Source organism: Euleptes europaea, chromosome 8, assembly GCF_029931775.1.
Source record: "Euleptes europaea isolate rEulEur1 chromosome 8, rEulEur1.hap1, whole genome shotgun sequence".
NCBI classification, from domain to species: Eukaryota; Metazoa; Chordata; class Lepidosauria; order Squamata; family Sphaerodactylidae; genus Euleptes; species Euleptes europaea.
Window position 1 is genome coordinate 30513396 of NC_079319.1, and position 12217 is coordinate 30525612.

General features: G+C 43.0%; 1 protein-coding gene across 1 annotated transcript in view; it reads right to left on the reverse strand.

The window, feature by feature from the left end:
- CNBD1 (cyclic nucleotide binding domain containing 1) overlaps window positions 1-12217 on the reverse strand; it is a 198052-nt gene that overhangs the window by 100621 nt on the left and 85214 nt on the right. The window contains exons 4-5 of the mRNA XM_056854894.1: window positions 7090-7235; window positions 3092-3249 (exon numbers count right to left, since the gene is read on the reverse strand). Coding sequence (XP_056710872.1) covers window positions 3092-3249; window positions 7090-7235 — 304 coding nt within the window. The remainder of the gene's footprint in view (window positions 1-3091; window positions 3250-7089; window positions 7236-12217) is intronic.

Genomic DNA, 12217 nt, shown 5'->3' on the forward strand with positions numbered 1-12217 from the left:
CCTGCAGAACAGGCGAAAGCCCCCTTTGGCTTCCCCCACCCACCCACAGAAACTGCTCCCTCCCCACACACACAGACTCTGCTTCCAGGCCCCCCCCCCCCACAGGAGAAAAATTATAGAGAAAAGCCCCAAAATGGGTCTTACTGTGGATGTCTTCTGTTCCATCTTCTTCGCACCTGCCCCGCCCTTGCTCCCCGCAGCTTAGCTGTTTGTCAGGGCTGGGAGCTTTGGACGTGGGCAGCAAGCTCTGCTAATTGCAAACCCCCATTGTCAGAGATGCACATTAAGGGTGGGGAAGAAGACCCAGCTTGACCACCGATTGGCCGCAGGAGAATGCTGCTTACTAAATGACGGTTATGCTGCTGCGCCGAACCCCGAATTTGCTGAATTTATTCATCAAACACCCCAAACTCGCTGAATTCGGCTACCCGTTTTCCCGCCTTTTTTGAGTTTGGTTCCATCCGAACTAAAAACCGCCGAATCAGGGGAAATTTGGCTGTTTTTTGGTTCAGGACGAACCAAATCGACAGCCCTAGTTGGAAGTTCTGGGTCAGGCTTGACTAAGACAAAACTGAGAAAACAGGTCAATTTTCAGTCCCCAAACATTCTTCCTACATTGACTTGCATAACAAGATGAAAACCCTCCCACAATTTTAACTTATGCCACATATTTTATTTTTATCTCTTCCAGAAGCAGCAAACAGTAAATATAATGCTATTATATTAGCATATGGGGCAGCTGCTTTAAGAATACTGTGTACAGTTCTGAGCACAACATCTCATATATGGTTTTTTTAGAGCTGTGGAAAGAACAAAGTGATCAAAGGTTTGGAGTGCCTTCCAATGAGGAAAGGGAGAGTTTGGGACTTTTTATTTTAAAAAAACTAAGAGGATAGGATATGTTTCAATTGTAAATTCTGATAAAGATTAGAAAGAAGACTTCTTTTTTTACTCTACTTGGAAATTGAGAATACATACATACGACAAAGCTGATTAGTGGTCGATTCAAGAGGGACATAGTTTTTCCCATTGTGCATAAAACTTAATTCATAGAATTACAAGTCATAGAAATGACTATGGAAAAGAATAAAAAGTATTGGAGGATGAGTCTTTCAAAACTATGATACATAAATGGAACGTCCATATTTGGAGGCAGAATAAGTCTGGGTACTGGTGTGGGAAACAAAGCAAACGGGTCTGGCCATAAATTTTGTGCCATGGTTTGTCAGCTTCTGAAACCATGTGCACGATTACTACTGGAAATAAAGGGATAGATCCTAATTATATTTTCCACTAGGGTCTTTTATGCATGGCTGTTTCACTTGCCGTCACCCCTACAATGACTTTGGGTCTCTGTTTGGATTATGCATGCCATTTCCGACCGTCAGAGGTCGCCACGCTCTCCCCCTGCGTTTCCCCACATTTTGCCCGCTTTTTGAGGGATCTGTTTTATCAAAGACAGGCAAAATGCAGGGAAATTCAGGAGGAGAGCACAGCGACCTCTGATGGTCAGAAACGACTTGCATAATCCAAACAAAGACCCAAAGTCATTGGAGGGGTGACGGCGAGTGAAACAGCCATGCATAAAGGACCTAGGAGAAGAAACTTCTGCCAGGAGGTAAGGGGGCAATTTTTGGTGATTCCTTCTCACACTTTATCCCCCATGCTGTTCTGAGTAGTTCATGACCCCCCAGGACATGATTTCAGGGACACAATTGTTTGAAGCTGAAGGAGGGAGATGGCAAATGTCTTCTTTAGGATCACTCTGCTCACACTAGACAGGATCCACCCTGTAATGCTGAGCTTGACAGACTTCAGTCTTACCCAGCAAATCAATCCTTATGATCCTTCTAACTGAGGCCCAAATGAGACATAATACCAAAAGTGTGTCTCCTGTCAAAAAAGGCTACATGTGTGGTTGCTCCCAACTAGCCTGTACCCATGTTAGGGAAGTAGTTTGTACTTGAGGTCAGAGTAAATGTAGGAAAAGTGCCAATCCCATAACTCCCTCTTCTCTCACTCTCCTGTGCTGGAGGAGACAGGGCCTTTTTATTCCCGTGCACAAAAAGACCCTCCTGTGCTTCTGATTATCGAACTACTTTTTAAAACAAGCAGTTGGTTCTTGAATTTAACAATTGGGTAATTGAGGACCAAGTAATAGACGGTATGAAAGACCAGAAATTCCGGAGACCCACTGCCAGTCAGAGTAGACAGTACTGACCCAGGGATCTGTAGATGGTATAAAGAGTAGACAGACCATGGATCTGTTTCAGTATAAAGCTGCTTCACATTCATAAACTTCTTTGCAGATTGGGATTAAGGCAAGTGAAGGTCAACGTAGATGTGGCTTGGGAGATCTACTCTTGGTTCCTCTATGTTTGTTTGTTTTTAAAAAAAATTAAAGCAGCTGTGTGGGGCTGCTTATCTGAGAAACAGAGCTAGAAAGGAGGTATTGACACAGTTCAACCCGCACTGTTTCCTCAGTCTAAACTGTGCAACCCTTTCTCAGGCAGCAGCGTTAAAAGACAGGTGGAGATACAATTTGAAGTGGGGCAGGATTTAGGTCAGGTAAGCAGAGGAAAGGTTTAAACACCCCCGCTTCCCAGTGCTGCTTCCCCAATTAAATGAGAAGCTTCGTTGAAAATACCCCATCTAAAGCAAGCTCTGGTTCAGGTCTGGTTTGCCTTCCAGTTCGATGCATATGTGAAAGTTTAGGAATGCATAACTGATTATCACAAGCATTATCATCAATAAAAAAAACCTCTCTTTCCATCTTTATTGCAGTTCTTTATCTTTTTTTTTGTTTGTTTGTTTCTCACTGGAGTGAATGAGATTTAAGCAGTGTTAACTAAGATCAGGATTGCAGCTCTGATGTTTTATAAGAGTGATATCTTAAGGACAGCCAGGCGAGGTAAATTGAGCCAAGTCAGGCACACAGTCTGCTGCAAGAATAGTCTAGATTTCCTATCTGTTTTTCCCCCTGCCCACCATTTTTGCAGAATTCCTGATGACAAAAGGAACCAGCATTATCCAACTGGTCTCTGGTCTACCACAACAGCTACTTTTTAGCTGCTGCTCTGTTACAGCTTACCAGTGTTTGGGGTGGTGAATCGGATGGCCTAGGTGCAGTTCGGGGCCAAAGCATCAGACTACATGAAACAAAATTTCCTCCAACGAGTTTTTTGTAATATTTTGTCTGTGGTCTAGCAGAGCCTCGGAGTATTGCATAGAACCCCTGGCTTCCATCCACTGGAATAAAATAAATAATAATAATTAAAAAATAGACTCCAGGTTCTCAGACTATTACAGAAGGGAGAAACCCCACTGTCTTGACTCACATTAGCATTAACAGTATTAACTTACATTGTACTAATTTGCTTACAGTTCTGCATTTTAAAATACAAATACATTACTTATAGTTAGGGTTGCCAGCTCCGGGTTGGGAAATACCTGGAGATTTTGGAGGTGGAGCCTGAGGAGGGCAAAGTTTGGGGAGGGGAGGGACGTCAATGCCACAGAGTCCATTGTCAAAGCAGCCATTTTCTCCAAGTGAACTGATCTCTATCGGCTGAAGATCAGTTGTAACAGCAGGAGATCTCCAGCTACTACCTGTTGGTTGGCAACCCTACTTATAGTATAAAACAGGAGTCCCAAATGTGAAGCCCATGGGCGCAATGGTGCCCACTGACACCATTCTTGGCTCGTGCCAAGTGTTTTTAAAAAGTGGGTGGAGTCAGGTGGGGCTCTTACCCAGCAGGGCTTCTGATTTGCCACTGAAGATCTGTTTGACTATGCAGATTAAAAGAATTAAAAGAATTGTTTCAGTCGCAGCTGCCCTAAAACCTAAAGTAATTAGTGCAATATAACAAAAATACTTTCATATACGGCTGTGTAGGCACCACCATATTCTCAAAAAGTGACAATTGGATATCTTTGATTCAAGGCATGCAAGATCTTTTCCCAATGTTGGGATCCAGAATAAATTGGCAATTTCTACTAGTTCCTCCTTTTTGCTGCACACCTTCACTCATGCTTTTCTTGGGGGTCCCCTATGCTCTAGAGCAACATTTCATAGAGATCAGTAGGTTTCGGTGGGGGAGGGCACGGAATTTCCTCTCCACTAATGGAAAATTTAGTCTGAATCCAATTCTCTGCCGGGAGAAATAAAAAGAATGCCCCTAGCATTTTTAAAAGATATCTGAGAACCCAATTAGGATGCAAACCCTTAACTACACAACAACTCACTCCAGGTTTTTTTTCCAGGGTTTTATACATTTGCCTTTCCTGAGACTCCGTCTGTAAAATAATCTTTGGAGATTGAAGCCTCATCTGGCATGTATTATTTTTATTTTTTTATCAAGTCAGTTTTGCTTAGCCAAAAATCAATTTTGTGTTTATTTTTAGCTTACCGAATCAGATGTGATTGAAAATATTACTTAACCAGGTTCAAAGAGCTGGAAAAGACTGCACATTGATGCAAAGCAGCTTTTTCTTTAAAGTCATGATGTGACAGTCTGAGTCATTAAGATTAGCTTTTATCTAATGCACACATTTTTTTTTGTGCTCAGCAATTTTAGACCGCTTGCTTCCAGTACCAGATAGCACTTTAACTGCATGTATACTAAAGCAACAGGGCACTTAGTCCAACAGAATGTGACTGCCCCAGTGGTCAAGATTCCAAAGAACAGCCAGATAGAGCTGCTTTGCATTTCCAAATTTGCAGCCTAGCAAGCAGGATGCTACTTTCATCACTAACATTTTAACACTAGTTTAGACCTTAAAATTGTCCCTTTTATTATTGCAACATAATTTATGCAAATTTTCTTTCTGCATAGATTATAATTTGGTCTGTCTATTAATAATATGTCCTTCACTTCCTATATTCATTTCGGGCGAATTGCTTCTGCGATGTAAAGGATCAGCACAAAACTAAGAAAGCATGTCCTAAGCATGTCTGCTCAGAATTGTCCTCAGGTCTATGCAATGGGGTTTACTCCCAGGAAAGGTTTTCTTAGGACTGTGCTGGAAGCCTGGGTATAACAAGAAGGGTTCCCAAAGCCCAGGATGATACTGAAGACAGGCTAATAATTCTGAATGACCTTGATAAACCAAGGGAACAGCCTGTGATAACTGAAATAAATTTTTGATAAAGTGGACTTGGAAGGCTTTAAGAGGGGAGTGAACATATTCATGGAGGAAAGGGATATTCATGGCTATTAGTTAAAATGGATACTAGTCATGCTGCATGCCTATTCTCTCTAGTATTAGAGGAGCATGCCTATTATTTTGGGTGCTGTAGAACACAGGCAGGATGGTGCTGCTTCAGTCATCTTGTTTGTGGCTTCCTAGAGGCACCTGGTTGGTCACTGTGTAAACAGACTGCTGGACTTGATGGGCCTTGGTCTGATCCAGTAGGGCCTTTCTTATGTTCTTATGGACTTTCATGCCATGGAAAGAAGCAGAATGCATAAATATGAAAATAACTGGTTACTAAGTCAGTATTTGTCTGCGCTTCATTTTGCTTTCTCATCTACACTACGTTTCCATCCTTTACTTATCTCCCTTCATCTGCAGTGTCTAGGCACCCCTGCTCCGCTGACAAAAAATTCAGAGCAATGTATTCTTGTGATGTATTTTACAGTACAATTGTCCCTAAATAGAATGACTCATATGTTCAAATACACTTGGTTTTCATTATTCATCATTAAACAAATAATGCCTTTTGATGCTGTTAATGCATGTTCCCACTCCACCAAATGGTGAGATGTTTCATGGGAAGCGCCATTGAGAGAATACTGTAGATTTATGGTGCTTTATTTGCAAATATACAAGTAGAACCTAGGTGGGCAGCGTACCCACCACTCCATTTCAAATGCAGAGAGAAAGAGAAATCCTGCAACTAAAAGGTGCTTTCCATTAGCCAAATCTCCATTCTTTCTAGCATTTCTGTCTTTTCCAATGCTCCAGTTCCTGTTTCTTCATATATAACTCATTCACCTCCCCTCAGCTGAAGGGCTGACACCTTTTCAAAGATCTGTTGGGTCAGCTATCAGAATATCATCTTCTAACCATTAGTGGTTTCCATTCAGGAAACATCCACGTTCATTCAAGAATATCAATCTATAAATCGATTTTATTATTACAATCCTAGATTAGCTGGAAAAAAATGTAGTCAACAAGAATATTGGCATTCTCTTGCCAAAGATTCTGATTCCCATCAGGTGATGCTCTAAGTTAAATCAAGTCATATACACAATTGTGAATCAGGCTGCAAACTCACAACATCATCTTTAGATTGTGGAATTGAGGGAGAGGGACTTTAGGATTGAAATGGGGAAGCAAGTTGATGCGACAAACAGAAAATGTTCGAATAAAAAAATACCAGACAGATGCAACTTAGCAAGAATCTAACAGCTCATTCCTGAGGGGGGGGGGAAACCTCTTAGGAGGTGGTCTGACCCCTCCACTGGCGTAAATGCATGTAATCACAAGATTACACGCACTTACGCCAGCGGGAAGGGGTGCTCTACCGGCGCCCAAGTGCTGCGGAGCCACACCTCTCCCCTCCGCCAGCGTGGCTTCTCCATGGCGCCGGCAATGGCATAGAGAGGCCGCGCCAGCGCAGGGGGGCATTCTGGGGGTCGGCCAGGGGGAGGAGCCGCCAGTAAGACGGCTTCCTACACCCTTTGAGCCACTTGCGCCAGTGGCTGGAACAGCGTTGCTGCGCCTGCTGTTTTGCAGGCACAGCCTCGCTGTTTTCAATGGGGCAAAAAGCCCCAGTTAAACAAAAAAAAAACACAAAATGGCTTTTGTTGTTGTTGTTGTTTAACGGTTTGCATGATTCAGTTTAGGAAGAGGCGCCGCTACGCCTCTTCCCCACCGACTCCACACGCCATATTTTCAGGAATGGGCTCTAAGTCTGATGTGAAAGTTGGGAGCTGCTCCCTGCAATTGTTAAACACAGAAAAAGACAGATCTGTGACAACTTGTATATTCCAAACATAAAAATACATGCAAAAATACATAACACATCTGGTTCAGCATTTAGAGGACCAAGCTGTTTGTATCATCCTAAAGTGTTCCTCTTACCTGTACTTCCTTTCACCCAGTATTCCCTCACAATACATTGCATGAGTTCTCTCAGCTCTTCATCTGAAAGTTGGTCATTGAGGTCAGGAATGAGTTTCAAAGTCTTGTACACCGTCTCGTGTTCTTCAGGAGACCACAGAACAGGGCTGCAGAAAGAGGTGCGCAGAAAGAAGAACATCACCAGTTGTTTCTTTTTGCTGTTTTACCAGTTGTGTAGAAGAAAAAAGAATACCAGGTATGGACATCTTGATCTGGACATTTTAAGAGGGCCAAGAAGCATTGTGGGGATGGGGGTGGGGGAATGTTCCACAAATGGGTTTCAATGAATCTGCCAAATATGCTGTGAACTGAGTTGAGAAAAGCTCTGGGAGAAGACATTCTGGCACAAGATGAGCAATATTAGTGGGACTTTGCCCATGCTGTTTCCTTTTTCAGTGGCTGCAGCTCTGCCTTCTGATAGGCACAGCTGGGGCCACCAATAAAGGACCCAATCAAGGCCAGAAAAGACACTTTGCAAAGACCACACATTGCCTGTTTCCCCCTCTCTCCCTCATGAACATAGCCCATAGAGAGGCTGCAATAATGACCTCTGCACACTACATTAATGGCATTATTACCATAATTGTTATAATAATAATATTCCCATTAAGTACAGGTAAATGTATTAGTAACTATTTTCAGTTGTGGTAATATTATGATGGTGACTGGGATTCGATTATGTGGAATCCATTCCATAGAAATGCATGTAGCAAATCTCAGGTCTTTTATGCATGGGTTGGATCTCCCTGCTTGGACCTGGGTTCATCGCACATTAAAGTAACCTGGGTTGGGGAAAACTGTATGCATTGGCTTGAATGATCAGGGACAAAACTGTGTGCTAATCGAACCATGAATACAAAAAAAAAAAATCAGTCTCCCAAGCTGAAATCAAGTCCTGCCCCTTTAAATGCTGCTCTGTAATTGGTTTACTTCACAGTGCTCCCTGTGAGAGAAGATTTCCTTCCCCCAAAACCCAACTGCCGCATAAAAAAGCATTTTAAGAACAAAAAACAAAAAACAGAGCTACCTGAAAGAAGGGGGGGGGGGAAGGAGAAATCTAAGCCTAGGTTTTAAAAAGCCTTTCTTTTGCTCAGAAAGAGTTCCGAGGAAGCAGGAAGCACTTGAATCCCCGCCTCTTTACACACTATTTTCTGATTGGCTGTGAGAGAAGCCAATCTTCTGTTTACCCGTTAACATCGGCATGCTGCTTTGAGGAGGGAGTTGGAAAAGGGCGGGGCGTGATGGCGCGGGGAAGCTCAACCTGAGAACCGAGTAGGCACACTCTGTGACTCCAGAATGAGACAGGATGAACGATTTAATTCAAGCAAGAAGAGGAATGGGAAAAGCCGAGTTCATTTTGCGCCGACACAGCATTGAGCTTCCAAGGAATGAGATATTGTGCATACTGAAAAATTTGATCCTGGCTGAAACGGGGAATAAAGGAGGTTAAAGAGACCATGCATAAAACACCTCAGACAGCCTTTTTAATTCTATAGTTAGTGGTAGTTCTCACTCTGCATTGATTGATGATTTCTTGTTGGTTACTGTTTCAAACCACCCTCTCTTTGTAACACCTCCCCATCCCCTGCTTGTAACTCAAAATACAAATAACTGCTGTAGATATACACTTCAATGCATCTGATGAAGTGAGCTTTGACTCACAGAAGCTTGTGCTGGAGTAATTTTTTTGTTAGTCTTTAAGGTGCCAGCAGACCTCTGTTTTAATCTATGTATTTACAAAAACCTTTAGGAATGATTATAGAAGATCAATAATTCAAATATAAATAGGGAAGGGAACAGGTTGACATCACAGATGTGGCAGAGAATTGGAAACATGTAGGCTGCACTGGTCAGTTCAGAATGGTTGCCAGTGACCACAGCCAATCAGCTGCCTCACCCCTATCAAGATTTCAAGGGACATCTAGCTTCAAATAAGTTTGTGGGAGGAAGAGATGGTACCAGCAGAATTCTGCTCCACAAATGTGCTCGAAGAATGAACCTCTGAAGGCTACAAGCAAAACTGATATTAATAGGCTAGAAACCAAAGGACTGAAAAAAATGCACTGACCATAGCAGAAATCAACTATATGATGTGTTGGAAATCAAGAACTAGCCTCACAGTATCCACTTTGAAGTAAACCACATGAATGAGGTAAGTAATATCATATCATTTTCTTCTAAATATTTTTGCATTATATTCTCAGGATAGAAGGTCAGGGACTAGGGTTGCCAATCTCCAGGTGGTGGCTGGATTACAACTGATCTTCAGGCAACGGAGATCAGTTCACCTGGAGAAAACAGCTGCTTCGGAAGGTGGACTCTATGGCATTATACCCCATTGAAGTCCCTTGTCTCCCCAAACCCTACCTTCCTCGGGCTCCACCCCCAAAATCTCCAGGTATTTTCCAACCCAGAGCTGGCAACCCTATCAGGGACATACAGTGGAAAATGGAACATGAAATGCAGAATAAACACCCTGTTCATTCCCACATCATTCAAGAACACATCCAAGACAATATACTTCTGATGGCCACATATGGGAGACAAACTATACAGAATGACAATTTTTCCTGAGTTGTTATTGCTTCTCCACAATGTTTATCTAAATATAACCTCAAATAACATTAGTATTTATGTAATACCACATGGCACAGTTGAGTTGCTTTCAATTTGTTATCCACTACATGTTTTAAAACAGATGGGTGAGTTGGAGATAGAGCATCTAACTACCCACTACTGACCCCGGCCAGGATGGCTTCAGAAAATATTTGCAGAAAAAACTTCTCTGAAAGTTGGACTTAAAAGAGAAGTGCCTGTCCTCTGAAAGGTTCCAAGAAGATGTAGAGAGGACAAAGTAATATAAAAAAGGGAAAACATGATCCCTCCACCTACTCTGAAAGGAAAGGAATTCCTCTCTTTACACTGGCAGGGACTCTGGGATTTGAACTAGAGGAGTCAGGGGTTGAGGCTGGGACACAGCCTAATGAGCTTCCAGGAACAGTGTGTGCTCAGGCTTCAGAAGTCCTTTCAGAACAGAAAGTTTGAGATGTGTAACACTAACTGCAGTGACACTAACACCTGCTGTAGTTGACAGGCATTATGAAGCCTTTGGACTGGCCATCCTGTTATAAGTAGTAGGATCTTGGTCATGTGCCTTTGCCTGATCAACAGAGAAGTACATGCTGTTTGCTGAACTCCGAGTCCCTGCTTTTCTAGCTCATGCCTCTAATCTTAGGGACGGTGTCCTCGAAGGGAGTGGGACAGTGGCTTAGCAGTAGAGCTTCTGCTTTGTATGCAGCAGGTCACAGTTTCAACCCCTCGCCGCTGCAGTTTAAAAGGATATGATAGTGGGTGTTGTGAAAGACTTCAACCTGAGATCCTGTACAACCACTGACAATCAGATTGTACAATATTGACCTTGATACACCATTGGTCTGACTCACTGGTCCTCTAAACATGATCCCTCCACAGGCATGAACACGTGGAGATGGAGAGTGCACATAAAGAGCACTCACAAACATGGAACCTATGAGCAGAGAAATGCCCCTTCGTATGCTCACTTCCTATGATCAGCAATGTTCAGAAACAGCATCCCAAAATCACGGGGAGGAAGTGTACTTGCAAACTTTCCTTCTATGTGTTCACACCCATGCAGATGACCCAGTAATCACAGAAAGGTAGGGGGTGGGGCCAGAGCATTTCTGCTAGCTCTCCCTCCTTGCACTTAGTTAATATACGGTGGGGTCCTGTGTAGACGGCGGTTTCATGGGTACATTTTTTAAAAATGCATAAATTCTATACCAAAATCCATAGAATATTATTTCAATTAATTCACTAAAGTCGGCCATTCCTGATTTAACCCTAACCCACAAAGGCCAGTCCAAGCTTCCAAAAGTTGTATCTTGTGAGTTAAAAGGAAGAGACTGGCATGCGCTATGGAAGGAGAAGGGGATACATTGACCCCTTTTGACTCTGAATGACATGAGGGTAGAGCCAAAGGGCAAAAACGAATGGTCTCTTTAGCCTCCTTTATTCCCTGTTTCAGCCAGGATTCAGCCAGGATCGAACGCACGTTCGGCGAAACGCATGTGTTCTATCCTGGCTGAATCCTGGCTGAAACAGGGAATAAAGGAGACTAAAGCAACCATGCATTTTCACCCTAAGAAACATGGACAGAGCGCTCCTCATGACTGGATCTCCGCCGCCTTCCTGTCTTTTGCAGCTCCCTGTACCAGGGGACCTCGAGAAAAGTGTGGATGCAGTGTTGTGGCGCAGTTCAAGTGGGGAATTCATAGAGGTTTTGGAAACTCTCCCACCCTGTGCAAGCAGAAGTGCCTTCCTCAAGTGCACCTTCCCCATAATGACTGATTTTGGTAGGTTCACCAGAAGATTTTACAACTGAAAACACAGCAGTACTGCACCCAAAGTCCAGCGCATCCTTATTCCAAGAACCATTTCTGTTTTGCAGTATCTCTGTGCATCCAGACAAATCTTTCTTTCACCATTTAGTTTTTAAAAGATCGTGCGGGTTAAGTAGAAACGACAAATGCTTGGCAAAATTGCCCAGTGTGTTGTTTCATTTGACACTGTGACACCAGATTGCGAGTTTTCCAAGAAAACCATTTAATAATGCCTTTCTGGCCTGCTACATTTCTTTACTCAGCAACAATTACAGGTAAGCAATTTTGTCTTCCCTGAAATATAGCAATGCACTTTGCCACTGCAACCTTTCAGCTTTTTATCTTTTGACTAACAACTACACCTTTTCCCTCAAATTAGTGAGGCTGTCAACAAAAAAATGGAATGGCTAACCAGTTAAATATTTTTTTTTAAAAAACGAACAGGCAAAGGCAGAATTCCTCATCACAACTTTGATCTTAGCATAGGGTTGCCAGGTCCCTCTTCACCACCGGTGGGAGGTTTTTGGGACGGAGCCTGAGGAGGGCAGGGTTTGGGGAGGGGAGGGACTTCAATGCCATAGAGTCCAATTGCCAAAGCAGCCATTTTCTCCAGGTGAACTGATCTCTATCGGCTGGTGATCAGCTGTAATAGCAGGAGATCTCCAGCTAGTACCTGGCGGTGGGCAACC